At 38.2% G+C, this 20,731-nt stretch overlaps 1 protein-coding gene across 2 annotated transcripts in view; it reads right to left on the bottom strand.

The window, feature by feature from the left end:
- The window catches only part of LOC148000480 (uncharacterized), a 29,841-nt gene extending 11,340 nt beyond the window's left edge, over nt 1–18,501 (bottom strand). Inside the window, exons 1-4 of one of the 2 annotated variants that reach the window (XM_087589401.1) lie at nt 11,517–11,578; nt 8,699–8,732; nt 8,199–8,241; nt 6,333–6,461 (exon numbers count right to left, since the gene is read on the bottom strand). In XM_087589401.1, the coding sequence (XP_087445527.1) occupies nt 6,333–6,335 (3 nt within the window). In that variant the 5' untranslated portion in view covers nt 6,336–6,461; nt 8,199–8,241; nt 8,699–8,732; nt 11,517–11,578. Of the gene's footprint in view, nt 1–6,332; nt 6,462–8,198; nt 8,242–8,698 lie in introns of both variants that reach the window. The other variant, XM_087589400.1, reaches the window with a different exon arrangement.
- Nucleotides 18,502–20,731: the final 2,230 nt, after the last annotated feature.

Consider the following 20,731-nt stretch of genomic DNA (forward strand, 5'->3'; position numbering starts at 1 on the left):
TGATCATTTCATTAGATGCTGAGAAAGCATTTGACAAAATTCAACACCCCTTCATGATAAAAGTCCTGGAAAGAATAGGAATTCAAGGCCCATACCTAAACCTAGTAAAAGCCATATACAGCAAACCAGTTGCTAACATTAAACTATATGGAGAGAAACTTGAAGCAATCCCACTAAAATCAGGGACTAGACAAGGCTGCCCACTCTCTCCCTACTTATTCAATATAGTTCTTGAAATTCTAGCCAGAGCAATCAGACAACAAATGGAGGTCAAGAGGATACAGATTGGAAAAGAAGAAGTCAAAATATCACTATTTGCAGATGATATGATAGTACATTTAAGTGATCCCAAAAGTTCCACCAGAGAACTACTAAAGCTGATCAACAACTTCAGCAAAGTGGCTGGGTATAAAATTAACTCAAATAAATCAGTAGCCTTCCTCTACACAAAAGAGAAAAAGCTGTGAAAGAAATTAGGGAAATAACACCCTTCATAATAGATCCAAATAATATAAAGTACCTCGGTGTGACTTTATCCAAGCAACTAAAAGATCTGTACAATAAGAACTTCAAGACTCTGAAGAAAGAAATTGAAGAAGACCTCAGAAGATGGAAAGATCTTCCATGCTCATGGATTGGCAGGATTAATATCGTAAAAATGGCCATCTTACCAAAAGCGATCTACAGATTCAATGCAATCCCCATCAAAATACCAATCCAGTTCTTCAAAGAGTTAGAAAGAACAATCTGCAAATTCATCAACAAAAATCCCAAGATAGCTAAAACTATCCTCAACAATAAAAGGACTTCAGGAGGAATCACTATCCCTGAACTCAAGCAGTATTACAGAGCAATAATGATAAAAACTGCATGGTATTGGAACAGAGACAGACAGATAGTCCAATGAAACAGAATTGAAGACCCAGAAATGAACCCACACACCTATGGGCACTTGATTTTTGACAAAGGAGCCAAAACCATCCAATGGAAAAAAGATAGCATTTTCAGCAAATGGTGCTGGTTCAACTGGAGGTCAACATGTAGAAGAATGCAGATCGATCCATGCTTATCACCCTGTACAAAGCTTAAGTCCAAGTGCATAAAGGACCTCCACATCAAACCAGATACACTCAAACTAATAGAAGAAAAACTAGGGAAGCATCTGGAACACATGGGCACTGGAAAAAATTTCCTGAACAAAACACCAATGGCTTATGCTCTAAGATCAAGAATCGACAAATGGGATCTCATAAAATTGCAAAGCTTCTGTAAGGCAAAGGACACTGCGGGTAGGACAAAACGGCCACCAACCGATTGGGGAAAGATCTTTACCAATCCTACAACAGATAGAGGCCTTACATCCAAAATATACAAAGAACTCAAGAAGTTAGACCGAAGCGAGACAAATAACCCTATTAAAAAATTAGGTTCTGAGCTAAACAAAGAATTCACAGCTGAGGAAGGCGAAATGGCTGAGAAACACCTAAAGTAATGTTCAACATCTTTAGTCATAATGGAAATGCAAATCAAAACAACCCTGAGATTTCACCTCACACCAGTGAGAATGGGTAAGATCAAAAACTCAGGTGACCACAAATGCTGGCGAGGATGTGGAGAAAGAGGAACACTCCTCCATTGTTGGTGGGAAAGCAGACTGGTGCAACCATTCTGGAAATCAGTCTGGAGGTTCCTCAGAAAATTGGACATTGAACTGCCTGAGGATCCAGCTATACCTCTCTTGGGCACATACCCAAAAGTTGCCCCGACATATAAAAAAGACACGTGCTCCACTATGTTCATAGCAGCCTTATTTATAATAGCCAGAAGCTGGAAAGAACCCAGATGCCCTTCAACAGAGGAATGGATACAGAAAATGTGGTTCATCTACACAATGGAATATTATTCAGCTATCAAAAACAATGACTTTATGAAATTCATAGGCAAATGGTTGGAACTGGAAAATATCATCCTGAGTGAGGCAACCCAATCAGAGAAAAACACACATGGTATGCACTCATTGATAAGCGGCTATTAGCCCAAATGCTTGAATTACCCTAGATGCATAGAACAAATGAAACTCAAGATGGATGATCAAAATGTGAATGCTTCACTCCTTCTTTAAATGGGGAACAAGAATACCCTTGGCAGGGAATAGAGAGGCAAAGATTAAAACAGACACAGAAGGAACACCCATTCAGAGCCTGCCCCACATGTGGCCCATACATATACAGCCACCCAATTAGACAATATGGATAAAGCGATGAAGTGCATGCCGTCAGGATACGGATGTAGATCTCTCCTGAGAGACACAGCCAGAATACAGCAAATACATAGCCGAATGCCAGTAGCAAACCACTGAACTGAGAACGGGACCCCCGTTGAAGGAATCAGAGAAAGAACTCGAAGAGCTCGAAGGAGCTCGAGACCCCATATGAACAACAATGCCAAGCAACCAGAGCTTCCAGGGACTAAGCCACTACCTAAAGACTATACATGGACTGACCCTGGACTCTGGACTCTGACCTCATAGGTAGCAATAAATATTCTAGTAAGATCACCAGTGGAAGGGAAAGCCCTTGGTCCTGCTAAGACTGAACCCCCAGTGAACGTGATTGTTGGGGGGAGGGCAGCAATGGGGGGAAGATGGGGAGGGGAACACCCATAAAGAAGGGGAGGGGGAGGGATTAGGGGGATGTTGGCCTAGAAACCAGGAAAGGGAATAACACTCGAAATGTAAATAAGAAATACTCAAGGTAATAAAAAAAAAGATTTCAATAGACTGGTGTCATTTCCACTAAGTTCTCTCTCTCCTGTGTAGGTCAAGATGTGATCTCTCAGCTGCTGCTTCATCGTCATGCTTGTCTGCCTGAATCATGATGGTGATTTCTGTATCCAATTTAACCAAGAGACCCACTTCACACCATCTCTTTCTTCTAAACATTTTCTTTCCCATGATATTTTTTTACAACTATAGAAAGTGACTAACATAAGCATCAGCTAGTTACAATAAGAGTGTATTTAACAGAGTCTGAAGGATTCATTCAAAGCTGTGAAGTGGTGTTACCCAGGGGATTTGGTCACAAAATGTGTTATCAAATTCCATAAAGCTAGCTTAGATGGGATGCCCGGAACACTCGTTGATTTAAATAGATAAATTCAGGAAGTTGGGCTTGTGAATGGGTTTGATGCTGCATTGTAAATGGGAAGCCTCATTGACTCATACTGCATAAGAAATAAGATCTTCACATGTTTGTTCTTCCTTACACCTCAGGGAAACCCATAACATGGCAGTCTACTTTTGACTTTCAGTGCCAGGTTTGAGGATGATTTACGTTTCTTACTTGCAAAACTGACACGTCAAACATTCTCTGCATCAACAAGCAATATATCACAGAGAAGATTCAACAGAACAGGTGAAGGAGGACTGTTGATCAAAGAATAATGTTGAAGAAGCATGCATTTCCTCTTAGTGTTCACACTATTAAAATGGATCATGAGAGAATTTAAGTTCCTTGGATTTCCTGAGAAAGACAGACTTGAATATAGCAAACCATGGGGTATGTTACACACATAGTCATGTTTTCATATGCAATGTGTTACCAGACTACTTATCACTACCCCATTGAACCATCTGGCTGGCAAATATGCATATACACATGTGTGTGCACTTATACGCATGTATGTATTTGTAACTACATATGTGTACGTGAGAAGATGTGTATACATGCATATATATGCAAGTATATGTATATATGTATATATATGTATATATATTTACTGCTTTTAAAATAAAAGGAGAGAGATTGGTGTATAGCCGTTTAGAATAAAAATGAAATGTAGTAAGTGTGAATTTCTCATTCATGTGATCTTTTTCTTTCAGCCAAACTAGGCATCACCTTTGAAATGTGCCTGTGTCATTGTAAATCCTGCTGGCTGTACTTGTTTATAATGACTTATACCTGGTATTCTGCTAGCATGGGGTAGAGAACTGGTATTAACTAGCTAAGGTCTTTCATTTTTTTATTTTATACTCATTACACCGCATTTGCCATGTAGTCTTGTGGGAAGTCTTGTGTTCATTTGGTTTTATTCAAATTTAACATCAGAAATGATGTATAGTTTTACTTCAGTGACATTTATTCCTTGGAAGAATGGAAACTACCTTTGTCTTAGTTGTCTCTGTAAGATCCCACTGCTGTAATGATATTGTGCAATGTATTCTAATCATGGGCATATAAAATTTAGTTACTATATTTATCACCATTATTTGTACATTCCATAGCATCATAAAATTCTAGTTAGGATAAAATGTGTTTGCATTAGAAATTTTACTTTAGAAAATTCTAATGACTTTTCACTGCAATAGAAGGTGATTGCCGAGTGAATTTCTGTTTATTAAAGTACCTGAGTTCTATGTCTTTGCTAAGGTCTTCCTAGAATAAAAATTACTCAGGTTCATCACCTGTAGTAGTTAATTGGAAACCAAATTGATCTAGGCATAAACGAAGAGCATTTGAGTTTGGTTTCTGTAAATTACAGTTTCTAATGATTCCATTATGTGTAATAATTATATCTGAACTTCCTCTTTCCTAATGATGAAATTAGAGGTCTAGAGGAAGGTAGTTAGCTACATGTTGACAGTATGCAGTGGAGTAAGGAGTAAGTAGTGTGTGTAAGATCAGCAGACACACCCTTCTGCTTGCTTTGTAACTTCTGAAAGGGGATTTAAACAGGAAAGATGGCTGTTACTTTTGAATTTGTTTCTGTACTTTCTGTGACAAAATATCTGATGGGGAAAACCAGTCACTTATTTCAAGGAAGGAACAGGGAGGCCTGACTTTTGGCAGTACATTGTTGGTTCTCACATGCTGGTAGACCGGGAAGCAGATAACACAGTACTGGTACCACAAGTAGTCATAGCCATTAAAATCTACCACTGAAAACCTTCTGCTAGCAAGGCCAGACCCCAAAAGTTAAACAATCTCCCATCAGTGGCCAAGTGTTCAATCACATGAACTCCCATCTCTTTGTCTGATCCTCCCATGCACTGCTTAGCATTTGTGTTAATGTTAAATAACCCCCCCCCACACACACATGCAGAGTTTATCTACTGTTTGTCTGTTAATGCTAACCAAAGCGTAAATCATACTACCAATGTGATAAACCTACTTGGCAGCCTGACTGATAACTTGAATTTGATACCTGAGACTGGAAACAGAGGAAGGGAAAGATTGATTCATACAAGTTATCTTTTGATACCCACAATTCAACTTACATTCTCCTACTCCCCAAATAAATTAAGAACAGGACGTCCTTGAACTGACAGAGACCACCCTGCCTGCTTTATGAGTTCGTGAATTAACTGTGTACACCAACATACCCAGCCACCTGTTGTGGCCACCCTGCCTATAAGTACTTTGGACTTCAATGGGTAAAACTAGAATGCTGAGGTCCTGTCCAGGAAGTTAAGAAATATCAGAAGACTGACTTCTTATTTTCCCTGATGATAATTTTAATCTTTTTGCCTATCAAACATATTAAATCTGTGTGCTGGAAAAGGGGCTGAGGAGTTTAAAACATTCATTGCTCCTCCAGGACACCTGGCTTTGCTTTGTAAAACACATAATATTGGCTGACAAAGTTCTGGAACAACAAGAACAAAGGATGAAATGACCTCTTCTGATTTTTGTGGGAAGCACACGCACATGGTATACAGACAGAATACACGCAAAACATTCACACACATAAAGTCAGTCAATCCAAAGTAAATGAAGCACAACTATGGTGGTCGCTTTCAAGTTTACTGTACCTATTTCCAGAAGCATGTACTATTTGGTTTCTGTATTTTTATGAGTTCTCCTCAGTGAGTTAAAAACATGCTCATTTTCTGTTTTTTCTTCTGTTTCCATAGTCTAATTTACTATTATTACATTTTATGACAGTGATTCTCAACCTGTCTGTCATACCCTATTGGAGGAGGGCATAGAACAGTCTCACACAGGTTGGCAAAGACCTTCTGAAAATACCAATACGACATTACAGTTGATGATATTATCAATCTGACACTGATGCAGTAGCAACAAAACAGTTGTATGGTTGGGAATCACCACAGCATGAGGAACTGTATTAAAGGTCACAGCATTAGGAAGGTTGAGAAGCACTGCCTAATGCAGTGACTGGCAAGGAGTGAGGATATGGAGAGTGTGAAGGGAATGCTCAAGGCTGATCTTTCTCTACTCGTTCACTACTTGCACTAGGAAGGCATAGGCACAAACACCCATCACTCCCCTTCACAAAAGGAAATAGGTTACTTCTCAAATTAGGGGAATTACCATTATGGATTTTTTTGCTTTCCATACATCAGGTACTGGCTCTCCTCAAGAACACACATAAACTCAAGATTTTCTAAAAATGTTCTGGATCTTCTTAGGTATTATATGGAATTTTCTTCCCGATTCTCCCTGCAATGCAGAGAAGAGAGTTTACTTTTTATTTGGTCTCGAAATTAACTCTATTCTTTTAGGATGCATGCTTTCAAATCAACAATGTTCTTTAGGAATTACAGGATATTGACACATGAAAATCAAAATTATTAAATACAAAATATCTTCTTATATGCCTATTTACAACTTAATAGTATACCATCAAGAAGTTAAAATATTTATGCTAGCCTAGATTAAGAGAAAATCATTAACTGACAAACTTGACCTTGTTCTTGTTGAGACTAAGCTTAATTCATTATCAGTCAATTATTCTGCTTCTAGTTTAAGATGATTATTAATATTAATGAGGCCCCTTCTAACAGTCTTCCTCTTCCATTGTGGGGAATCACAAAATGCACAGTTTTCATTTACAAATAAATGGCAATTTAATTGCTAGCACTGTCCATACCATAGAACCGGTGAAACTGCTTTATAGAAACACATTGGTCCACTGAGTCACATTCAAAAATCATTAAATTGCCACTCTTCATTCACACAGCCCCTCACTATAGGGCTATAGGTTATATAGAAACAGGTTTCTTAACCTTGAGCAGCTCACAGTGATAAAGCAGCCTCAGACTGAATATGGAAATATCTAAGTAAAGCACTACAATATTTTAACTGTTTGAATGTGGCCCAAAGAATATAAGTTTATATTATTTTAAAATCCATAAAGAAGAACTTAAATGGAAATATACAGTAATTGACTCCCTGCATCTAAAAATGCTTGATAATTGGGAAAAACACTTGTTGTTTTTCTAGATGAAGAGCTTTCAACATACCCTCATAGAATCAAATAGAAAATGCTCTATTCTCATAAGACAAATTTGATGAACATATTACAAACTGCTACATAGCCACAATTTCTCCTTAGTGTAAATACACATGAAATAGAGAAACCAAGGAGATGCTCTCATACAGAATCCTAAAATAGCAGTGTCCAAAGGTAGATAAAAATTGCATGCATTTTCCTGAGGGTAAAGTCACTTAGGAGATTCATGGATTATAGAAATGTCTGGACTTACTAAGAAGTACTTATTATATATAAGTATACAGTAGCTATCTTCAGACACACCAGGAGAGATCATCAGATCTCATTATAGATGGTCGTCAGTCAACATGTGGTTGCTGGGAATTGGATTCATCAAGACCTCTGGAAGATCAGTCAGTGCTCTTTTTTTTTTGTTTTTTTTTTGTTTTGTTTTTTTTTTTTTTTTTTTGGTTCTTTCAGTCAGTGCTTTTAACCACTGAGCCATCTCTCCAGCCCAGGAAAACCGATATGGGAGAGGGTGAGGGGGAAGGGATGGGGGCTCATGGACCGGAAACCAGGAAGGGAAAAACATTGGAAAAGTAAGTAAAGAAATATATCTAATAAAAATTTTTTAAAAAAGAAATATTATGGTCTAGTAACAGTCACATTTTAAAATCAGTCGAACATGTACTCATTTCTGCAAACAATACTTGTCAAACGTCAGACATCTTCTATTGTACGAGGACTGTGCTCAGTCTTCCACTCACTATGTCTTTTGAGTCCATTCTCTTATTGGCCACCACTACCCACAAGGACTTACTGCTCACTTGCAGTTTGTAGAAATCTCCACATCTACAATGTGGACTCCCTTGAGCAATCTTTCCATATAAAACTGGGATAGTTACACTATTGCTGAATTGTAACAAAATTCATAAGAAAATTAAACTCACAAAGAAGAATTTTACCTTCACAGAGGAGGTAGAGCTGACATTATCCACATTCACACACCTAGGAACAAGAAAGGAGGGCTTGTCAGGGAGCCTTTAGAATAACAGCATGCAACATTCTTCCAACCTTGGTTTTGTGGCTCAATCCCTTCTTCATGAATAAGAAACCCAGGCAAACTAGCCAGTAAACTTCAGGGGATTCTCTCTCACCACCTCCTGCCTCACCATAAGTGCCCCAGGATTCAGATGCACATGAGATCCTCAAGACCTCATGTGGATTCTGAGAATCCAAACTTCCATTCTCACAGACTCATGGCAAGCACTTTATCCACTGAATCATCTCCCTTCCTAAGGATGTTTGTCCATAACTCATGCTGTGTGGGAGATAATTGTTCAGCTTGTGATTATAGAAGAAATAAAGAAGCTGAAATCGGAGTACACAGAGGCAAAGAGAATGTCAGGTTCTGAACATTATACTTTTTACAGATTAATTTATTGTAAAATGCACAGATTCTTACCATGGTGATGTTCCTGTAAGTCTCTTACCAGCTTCTAAAGAGGGAAGCAAAATTTGTCACAAAACAACTATAGGAAACATGACAATAAGTACAAAGGCTAATATTTGTGACCCTATATCCTTTGGCACCATTTATGAAAAGCCTTTAAAGTGAATAATTATTGGTAAATAATAAATATATGCAAAAACCTTTCTTCCCATTTCCTAGTATATTTTAAAGACAAAGAGAAAATTTCATCAAAAGTTACTACTTATAAAAATTGTTGTGCAAATTACCTATGATCCTGATCACTATCAGACACAGAAATTATCATCTTAGCCTGAACTGTTGTCCCATAGTGAAGGGTTAAAAGGACAGCGTCATGTTGCCACTGCTGCTTTTTGCCTCTGGACTAGGGATGTTTGCAGCACTCTAGGTGAGCATGCTCATCTCATACAGTAGTGAAAGGGGCTGCTACAAAGGTCGACTTGAACTTCCTTCACTGTAGGGGAACATTCATTGCTACCACCGGGAAGCACAGTCTCTGGTGACTGTCGTTGCAGCATAGTCAAATATAGGAGACCCAAAGACCTTTACAAAGTATTTCCAGCTGCAAGTGTGACAAAGCTCTTGAGAGATCAGTGTGTTACTGTAGTCGAGATCTTCTGAAGAAGATGTTAAGGGCCCTCAGATCTAGCATTGACCCCTAGCTCATTTCCAGCAAAAAGAAGTTCAACATCAACTTCCATTGCCGGCCATGGCAAGAGCAACTGGAAAGACTTCCTTAGTAGTTATGCAACATGAATTATTACTCCAGAGAGAAGCATGAAAGAAACTTGCAGATAGAGCAGCAATCTCACATAAAACATTTTAAAAATATATTTCCATATATAAACCGTAGAGTGTCTCAAGTTTCACTCTCTGGATAAAGCCTGTCCTTGAAACATGCTTCAGAGAATGAACAACCCTAGTTCATTTCCTTTACAGTATGTAAAACTCCACTGCACACCCCTTGGCATTGCCCATGACCAGAGCAAGTTTTTGTCCTATCAACAAATGGGCTGAGAAAATGTCTCTATGGTGGACCGTATGCTCAGCATGTGTGGGGCCTCTTTCAGTCCTCGACAACACAAACAAAACTCCAGTGCTGAAATACATTTTTAAAAAAGACACCCACATTATGATAATTCTGTTTCCCTCAGGGTTATGTGAAGAGGGTCATTTAGGTTCCTCTACACTATTCTCTGGCTGGCTCTCTCCAAAGTAGGTATGAGAGATGCTGTGGTGTAGGTTGCTGAAAGGATAAATTCTGTGGTGTTTCTCCCACTGTTGGAATCTAATCTTATTCAGACTCACTCAATGGATCATTCAGTGCTGTGTACTGGAGAATGATGTGGTTTTTCAACCTTCCATCTACTGTGCCAATGTTTTTTTTTTTACTGGAAATTATGTCTTGCAGCATATAAAACAAGTATCACTATATCTTTTGCTAATTAATAGAACTACAGGGAAAAGGTGCTGTCAGAGTAGCCCATATGGAGGCTGCTTTCATTGAATGCTAAGAATATCAGTTTTCATTCCCCAGCACTACCTACAAATCTCACACACCATTCACTTCTCCAAAGGTTCCTGAGTGAGCCAGATATTTATAATATCAAGATATTCACATTAAATGGAAGACAACTAAAAATAACTATAAGATAATCTGTGAATTATAAAATAAGTATGATTGAAATATTATGGAGAGAAAAATTCCAGATTATGCTAATGATATTTAGTCTCCAAAACATAATGAAATTAATTGAATACTGTTTTTGTTTTGCTTTTTAATATGATCATATTTTCACACACTGACTCCTATGACATGTAGCAATAATCATATATATAGTATATATGCTAAAACCTGAAATAAAAATGTATTTTATATCAAAGTCAACTTGCTGCTATGTGTCTAGAGAGGACACAAATCATGGAATAGTTTTTTTTTTTTTTATCAAAGGTCACTACATGCATCAGTAGTTCGATTTGAATATAGTAGCATTGCAGATGATATAATTTGAATTTGAAATTTCTTAGAAGCTCTGGTTGGTTGGCATTGTTGTTCATATGGGGTCTCAAGCCCCTTCAAGCTCCTTCAGTCCTTTCTCTGATTCCTTCAATGGGGATCCCATCCTCAGTTCAGTGGTTTAATGATGGCATTTGCCTATGTATTTGCTGTAGTCTGGCTTTGCCTCTCAGGAGAGATCTACATCCGGTTCCTGTCGGCCTGCACTTCTTTGCTTCATCCATCTTATCTAGTTTGGTGGTTGTATAAATTTTTAAAAATCCCATAAAAGAAAAAAGGAAAAAAAGAAAAAAAAGAAATACAGGGTAAAAAATGGAGCAGAGAGGAAAGGAAAGGCTGTCCAGTGACCGGCCCAACTTGGGATCTATCCCATGCATAGGCACCAAACCCTGACACTATTACTGATGCCATGTTGTGCTGGCAAACAGGAGCCTAGCATGGCTGTCCGCTAAGAGGCTCTACCAGAAGCTGACTAAGACAGACGCAGAGACAGCCAACCACTGGATTGATGTCTAGAATGCCTATGGAAAAGTTGTGTAAAGAAATAAACTGTAATTCAATAAAAAGAATGCAAATACATAAAACAACTTTAAAAGAAAAAAAGAAATTTCTTAGAAACAATATCTTAAGTAAATCTGAATTCTAAAAATGGTTGCCAGGAAGTGAAGAATGGATATAAATATATTCATATTTGATTTCCTTACTTTCCTAGCACAAACAAAGTTCTTTCTATAGTTAGGGTAGAATCAGTAGAGGACTTACACTTAATCTTACCTGAATTATGCCGGTTAGAGTTTTTCAAAATGGATTTTAGCTGTCCTGGTGGTCTTACTCCACTGTGGTGTATTTTAAGAATGTTATGTTAATATTCATACTAAACATTAATCCAATGCATTGGATTACTTCTTGCTTGATTTTCTAACTTATATTACATTATAAATTGTTTTAAAAAGCTATTCATTTGTTCTTTAACCAGTTGAGTATGTCTTGGAATACTTTACTTCCAACTTTTCCCCATGTAGAAGAAAGGGAAGGAAATTAGGCCCAAAAATCAGCCCAATGAAACCATTATACAGATACATATATACACACAACCACCTCTCTAGCTTTTGCTCTCATAGCTATACCGAGTGATATTTTTAATCTATAGATGCAATGGAATTAATCCCCTGACTACATTAATCATAACAGTCTTTGCCCCTGATGCAGTAAGGCACCTATTCCCATGATACTTTGTGAATATTTCACTATCTATGATGGTACCACCCAAGTGGTTTGCTTGTCGAACATCAAATAGATTTCTGTTGCTGCTAGAGCTCTTCAAAACCCACCACTGCATTTGTAATGTTCAAGCTGCTCCTTCTTAACACACGCATGAATGAATCCCGAAGTCACAATCTGCCTGTTTCTGTGCCATTTATCCATTTTTATGAACATAATAAGGTAATAACAGAAACAAAGAACAATAAGACTAATTGCATTGAGACTGTGAAACTGTTTGCACTTCCAAGTATAAGTTAACATGCGTATTTTGCAAGGAGTCTTTGAACAGTTTTAGTATGGAAAAGTTTGAATCTTGATTTTGACATTAGCTTGTATGATTTAGGGAATCTTAAACATGGAGGGAATAAGTCATGTGATAGTATTTATAAAATGATTTCCTGATGCAGAGCCCAAATAAAGAGAACAACATAATTGTCCTCTCTTGTGGAGGTAATTAATCCTAATGAGCACAGAATGAGCTTGAAATACACCTTTTAATTTTCTACCAAACCAGTGTCTAACCTAGCATCCTGGACAGGAATGGATGGGCCTTCACCTGTATGTTCATGTCCAACTGATATGGAAGGCAAAAACCTCCTTTATAGAGAGATAAATAATAGTCACATGGTCACTTAGTTCTATACATTCAGCTAATCTATTGAGATTCAAAGGATCCATTACTGTGGAAAACTGATCATATGAATGGATATTTGATGGGTGGAGCTTTCAGGAAGACATGGGTCTTGTGGAATAATTAAAAGGTGAATGACTGGTTCCCATGAGTTCCCATGCTAGGTGCAATCACATGCTCTAGATGTTTCTCTGTCATCCATTTTCACAAACTGTCTCCATAGCGGGTTGTTCTGTGGGCCATGCTAGTGTGGCCACATGCCAAGCTAGCCCCAAGCATTCCATAGCCTAGCACCGCTTCCTGTCACAGACTCTTCTCACACTCCCAACAATCCAGTGAAGTCATGACTCAACAAACTGTAACCCAGCAACTGTAACCCAGAGTCATATGTTAATTACTTAATGAACAATACATTTGCACAATCAACTTACAACCAATTGATAAGGACATAAACCACCCACTTAGGTAAGATATAGTTAGTTCATCTAGACACACACAAACCAGTACATATCCATCCCTTAAGAATAGCCATAACAACCTATAAATGTAAAGTGAGAAATGTTAATATCCACCTTCATGGAATCTCAGCCTTTCATTGGATGGACTGCAACTCATGGGTTTCTTCTAAGATATATGATATATGCTACACCTGACAAAAAGTTCCTTTGCCTTCATAGCTGGTGTCAAAGGAGGAAAGAAATGGTTGCCATCTTGTAGTAATGACTGACAACTGAGAATCATCCCACATTATGTACCGTGTCAGAGAGATGAATGCCTGAAATGATAACTATGAGTGTGGGTCTTAGTCCACAAATACAATTTAGTAAGGCTTTGAAAAGCTGAAGAATCTTAAGTGGACATTAACTTGCAGAGTTAATCCTAGCAGGCTCTTTTTAAAAACTGCATAGTTTTTTCTTGGAAATGGCGTGTGAGCATACTTTTCACATTCATATAAAGTACACTGAACAAATTTTAGGCTAAAATTATATTCAGAATACTGTGGGACCTGTAAGACACAAGTCTCAAAGTATACCCAAAAAGAATTTGCTTTTTATCTTTGCACTCCTCTAGTACTAATGTACTGTTAAGCCTTACCAGGACAAAGGCCTTTCATCTTTAAAAAACAAGACTTCTGAAAATAAAAACAAAATGTGTATTATTACAAGTATAGAAGAATATTACAAATAAAATTATGAAACTCATTTTTAGTATCAATGTCTATGAGAACAATCTATTGAGTACTCTAGAGTAAATATTCATTTGTAGCCAATTACGTCACTTAGAACCAATCCATTCCCTGTATATTGCAAATCAAAGATGGCAGTAATTTATCAAACATCAATGTCTAGAAATAAATACCCGTGAACAATTGTGATGATCCTAACTGAACTCTCTCAGAATGACAGAAAACCCCATCCCTACCAGTATAAAAACAATCAACTGTGATTCCTTTTACTCTGGGCTAATGATTCTTGAAAGAATAACAGATTGGGTCTGGTGGCGCACAACATGAATCCCAACACTGAGGAAGCAAAAGCATATGGATCACTGTGATTCCTTAGACAAAGAGAGCTACAATTTAGTGAGACCATATCTTAACCTAACCCCTAAAAAGAGAAAAACCCAGAGCCCACTTCATGACTCTTGCACCAGTAAACACCCATGGATAAAAAGTTGGCTAAAGGCCAGCATGAGAATACACTCAACAAGAACAAAACTATATAACACACCGAGAGCCCAGCTATCCTACTACATCAAGACCTGGATATGCTAACAAAATCAAAACACAATAAAATGACATTGAATCCAATCTTATGAATATGATAGAGGAATTTAAAGGAGAAATTATCAAATCCCTTAAAATATACAGGAAAATACAATCAAACAGGTGAGCAAAATGAATAAAATATGTCAACACCTGCAAATGATTAAAGAAGCAATAAAGGAAACCCAAAATGATGGAACCTTGGAGACAGAAATACTCCAAAAGAGAACAAGAACAGAAGCACAGCCAACACAATAAAAGAATTGGAAGAGATGATCTCAGGCATACATGATATACTCAAAGAAATTAATACATCAACCAAAGAAAATATCACCTAAAAAGTTACTGACTCAAAATATTCAGGTAGTCTGAGACACTGTGAAATTTTGTACTAAGGATAATAGGAATTGTTCAAAAGTGAAGAGAGTACCAGCTCCAAAGATGAGAACATATGTTCAACAAAATCATAGAAGGAAATTTATACAACATAAAGGAAGAATGCCTATAAACTTAGAGGAACCTTACAGAACACCAAATTGATTGGTGTTAACAAAAATAAATAATAATCACTCATTCACAAAATGAGAATGGCAGGAATTAACACTCATTTGTTGTTAATATCTCTCAATATCAGTGAACTCATCTTCCCCACTAAAAAGGCACAGCCTGACAGGCTGGATGTGGAATCAGGGCCAAACTTAAGAAAAATAGGAACAGGAGAAGAAGATTCCCAGATTAAAGGCCCAGAAAATATCTTCAACAACATCATAGAAGAAAACATCCCAAACCTCAAGAAAAAGATGCCTACATACACACAAGAAGCTTACAGTACAAATAAGAGTTTACTGTGTCAGAAAATAAATCCTCCAGCTACATAATAACCAAAACATTAAATCCCCAAAGCAAAGAGAGAAAATTAAAAAGCCACAAGGAGAAAGAGGCAAGTAACATATTACATATAAAGACAGAACAATCAGAATTATACCAAACTTCTCAACAGAGAATTAAAAGCCAGAAGAGCCAGAGAGATGTCTTACAGACCCTAAGAGACTATAGCTGTCAGCCCAGACTACAATACTTAGCAAAATTTTCAATCAATTTTACTCAAGATGGAGTAAAAAGCTATTCTGTGACAAAACCAAACGCAAACTATATCTTTCTACTAACCCATCACTAATCAGGATGCTACAAGCAAAACTCCAAGACAAGGAGAGTAACTGAACTCAATGAAACACGAGAAACTAATAATCGCATAGTAAAACCAACCAAGAGAAACACATGCAAACCAAAATCAAAATACCAAGTAAAAGCAATCATTAATTATTAATATCTCTGAACAGGAACAGATTCACTTACCAAATAAAAAGACATAGTCTAAGAGAGTAGATGCATAAACCGAATCTATACTTCTGTTGCATATAGAAATGCAACTCAGCCACAAAGATAAACACTGCCACAGAATAAAGGACTGGACAAAAGGTCTGTAAAGCAAATGGACCCAAGAGTCAAGCTGCAGCAGCCAATCTAATATCTGGTAAAATAGACTTTCAATGAGAAATAATTAAAAGAGATGGGAAAGGACACTGCATATAAATCAAAGGAAAATCCAACAAGATGATGCTTCAATTCTAAACATCAATGCTTGCGATATAAGTGCATCCTCCTTTACAAAAGAAACATTTACTAATTTTGTTAAAGCTTAAACCACACCTCCAATTCCACACATTAATAGTAGGGGACATCACCTACATATTATCACGTTAATGACCAACAGGCATGTCACCAAAAGAGAAACTAAACTGAAATGTAATGCAACTAGTAGATGGCATGAATCAAATGGACCTAACAGATATCTGTGGTGGTTTGCCCTGAAGTTTCTGTATTTTGATGCTAATTCCACTGCCCCAAGGACAGCTGCCTAGTCACAGACTCAGAACTCAGATGACTTCACCAGAACCACCTCCCCATTGAATTTGTAAAATACAGGTGAGGGGCAGGTACAGGATAGTAGGAGACCTGACATTGGAGGAGAAGCAAGGATGGGCAGGAGAGAAGCTTGAAGGAAGAGAAGGGGATTAACACAGAGAAGAGGAGAGAGAGGGGGGAGGAGCCATGGCAGGTGATGTTAAGATTCTGCTCTGTGTATTTACAGGTTGTTATCAATCTTCCTAAGGGATGGATGGTACCAGGCCTTGTATGTTTAAGTGGCAACTATACCTTACCAATTGGATCAAAGATTATTGTGTTGTGTGTTCTTTTATGTGAGGGTTTGAGTGTAGGAAAATGTGCGGCTGGGCTGTGTTTCCGCCAAGATATCTAGCAGATATCTTGGGGCAACGAGGTGCGGACCTAGCGGGGTAAAAGACAACTTTTACTTTTTTATTTTAATATTTTTACAACAACAGATATCTATAGAAGCTGTCACTCAAATAAAAAAATATGTATCTTCTCAGCACCTCATGGAACCTTCTCCAAAATTGAACATGTACAGATACAGATCTACAACAGATACAAGAAAATACAAAAACAACAACAACAACAAAAGAACACCAAAATGCTTTTGTGTCTGATAAGGTCACCATGGACTAAAGTTGGACTATGTCAACAACAAAAACAATGGAAAGCCTACAATCTCATGGAAACTGAACAACTCTATGCTAAGTGACCACTGTTGAAAGAAGAAATCAAAGTCTTTCTAGAATTCAATGAAAGTGAAGGCACAAATCATACAAACTTAGGGAACACAATAAAAGCAGTGCAAAAGGAAAGTTCATAACACTATGTCCCTTCAAAAGAAATGGAGAGATTTCATAATAGCAGCTAATCAGCACATATGCAATATTAAAAATAAAAACAGAAGCTTACACGCTCAAGAGAAGATGGTATGAAAATTAAACATAGAAACATGGGAAACAATACAAAGAATGAACAAAACCAAGAGCTGGTTACTCAAAACCACTCTGACATGTCATTTGACACCCATCACAAAAGCAAAGATGAAAAACTCAAGTGAGAGTGAATGCTGGCAGGTTGTGGAGCAAAGGGAACACTAATCCATCACTGATGGACGTGAAACTTTGAACAACAACTTTGGAAATCAATTGGGTGGTTTCTCACAAAACTGAGAGAAAAAAACTGTTCTACCTCAAGGGCCAGCTATAACGCTCCTGGGTGTGTAGTCATAAAGATGTCACACTGTACCAAAGAAACACTTGTCAAACTATGTTCATAGTAGCTTTGTTCATACTAACCAGAATCTGGAAACAACCTGGATGTCCCTCTACTGAACAATGAATAAAGAAAGTGATGTATGGCTCCCAAACCCCGTGGAAGAACCGGACACTTCCGGTTTTTAGCGGGAGTCCGAATCTCGTGCTCCCTGCCTCCAGCTCACTGCTCCCAAACCCCGTGGGAGAGAGAGCTCACCGCCCGGACAGGTGGGCACTCCTGAGACTGCAGAGCAGAAGAGACCACCAACACTGTCCACCCCTGCCCATATACCTGGCCCAAGAGGAACGGTCTCTGGGTTCCCGTAGATAAGGGCACAGGAGCAGCAGGTCCGCTGCATCTGAGACACCGCAGGAACCTGAAGAGACCAGCCAGATAAACGGTTCTCTGCACCCAAATCCTGGGAGAGGGAGAGCTAAACCGTCAGAGAGGCAGACATGCCTGGAAGACCAGAAAAGACTACACTCTGCCCACATCTCTGACTCCAGAGGAAAACACCAAATGCCATCTGGGACTCTGGTGCACGGGGGGCTCCCAGAAAGGGCGGCGCAGGTCCTCCTGGTTGCTGCCCCTGAGGAGAGATCATGAGCAACACCCCACGAGCAATCTTGAGCCTCGGGACCACAGATAAGACCAACTTTTCTGCTCCAAGTGACCTGCCTGGTGAATTCAGGGCACAGGCCCACAGGAACAGCTGAAGACCTGTAGAGAGGAAAAACTACACGCCCCAAAGCAGAACACTCTGTTCCCATAACTGGCTGAAAGAAAACAGGAAAACAGGTCTACAGCACTCCTGACACACAGGCTTATAGGACAGTCTAGCCACTGTCAGAAATAGCAGAAGAAAGAAACACTAGAGATAATCTGATGGCAAGAGGCAAGCACAGTAACCCTAGCAACAGAAAGCAAGACTACATGACATCATCGGATCCCAATTCTCCAACCAAAGCAAACACGGAATATCCAAACATACCAGAAAAGCAAGATCTATTTTCAAAATCATATTTGATCGATACTGGAGGACTTCAAGAAAGACATGAAGAACTCCCTTAGAGAAATGCAGGAAAACATAAATAAACAAGTAGAAGCCTACAGAGAGGAATCACAAAAATCCCTGAAAGGATTCCAGGAAAACACAAACACTAGAAGGAATTAAAAATGGAAATAGAAGCAATCAAGAAAGAACACATGGAAACAACCCTGAATATAGAAAACCAAAAGAAGAGACAAGGAGCTGTAGATACGAGCTTCACCAACAGAATACAAGAGATAGAAGAGAGAATCTCAGGAGCAGAAGATTCTATAGAAAACTATCGACTCAACTGTGAAAGATAATGTAAAGCAGAAAAAGCTACTGGTCCAAAACATACAGGAAATCCAGGACTCAATGAGAAGATCAAAACTAAGGATATAGCTATAGAAGAGAGTGAAGACTCCTAGATCAAAGGACCAGTAAATATTTTCAACAAAATCATAGAAGAAAACGTCCCTAACCTAAAGGAAGAGATACCCATAAGCATACACGAAGCCTACAGAACTCCAAATAGATTGGACCAGAAAAGAAACAGCTCCCGTCACATAATAGTCAAAACACCAAACGCACAAAATAAAGAATATTAAAAGCAGTAAGGGAAAAAGATCAAGTAACATAAAGGCAGACCTATCAGAATCACACCAGAAACTGTGAAAGCCAAAAGATCCTGGACAGATGTCATACAGACCCTAAGAGAATACAAATGCCAGCCCAGGTTACTTTATCCTGCAAAACTCTTAATTAACATAGATGGAGAAACCAAGATATTCCATGACAAAACCAAATTTACACAATATCTTTCTACAAATCCAGCACTACAAAGGATAATAAATAAATATTCCTGAATATCTCTCAACATCAATGGCCTCAACTCCCCAATAAAAAGACATAGATTAACACACTGGATATGCAATGAGGACCCTGCATTCCCTACAGGAAACACACCTCAGAGACAAAGACAGACTCTACCTCAGAGTAAAAGGCTGGAAATCAACTTTCCAAGCAAATGGTCTGAAGAAGCAAGCTGGAGTAGCCATTCTAATATCAAATAAAATCAATTTCCAACTAAACGTCATCAAAAAAGATAAGGAAGGACACTTCATATTCATCAAAGGAAAAATCCACCAAGATGAACTCTCAATCCTAAATATCTATGCCCCAAATACAAGGGCATCTACATACATAAAAGAAACCTTACTAAAGCTCAAAACACACATTGCACCTCACACAATAATAGTAGGAGATTTCAACACCCCACTCTCATCAATGGACAGATCATGGAAACACTAATTAAACAGAGACGTAGACAGACTAAGAGAAATCATGAACCAAATAGACTTAACAGATACTTATAGAACATTCTATCCTAAAGCAAAAGGATATACCTTCTTCTCAGGTCCTCATGGTACTTTCTCCAAAATTGACCATATAATTGGTCAAAAAACAGGCCTCAATAGGTACAGAAAGATAGAAATAATCCCATGGGTGCTATCAGACCACCACGGCCTAAATCTGGTCTTCAATAACAATAATGGAAGAATGCCTACTTATACGTGGAAGTTGAACAATGCTCTACTCAATGATAACCTGGTCAAGGAAGAAATAAAGAAAGAAATTAAAGACTTCTTAGATTTAATGAAATCGAAGGTACAACATACCCAAACTTATGGGACACAATGAAAGCTGTGCTAAGAAGAAAACCCATAGCTCTGAGTGCCTGCAGAAAGAAACAGGAAACAGCATATGTCACCACCTTGACAGCACACCTAAAAGCTCTAGAACAAAAAGAAGTAAATACACCCAGGAGGAGTAGACGGCAGGAAATAATCAAACTCAGAGCTGAAATCAGCCAAGTAGAAACAAATGGACACTATTCACTTATCAGTGAGTGCACACCATCTGTGTTATTTTCTGGGGTCACCTCACTCAAGATGATATTTTCTAGTTCCATCCTTTTGCCTATGAATTTCATGAAGTCATTGCTTTTTAATAGCTGAGTAGTACTGCGTTTGTGTAATTGTACCACATTCTCTGTATCCATTCTTTTGTTGATGGACTTCTGGGGTCTT

Source organism: Rattus norvegicus, chromosome 16 (assembly GCF_021556685.1).
Source record: "Rattus norvegicus strain SHRSP/BbbUtx chromosome 16, alternate assembly SHRSP_T2T, whole genome shotgun sequence".
NCBI lineage: Eukaryota > Metazoa > Chordata > Mammalia > Rodentia > Muridae > Rattus > Rattus norvegicus.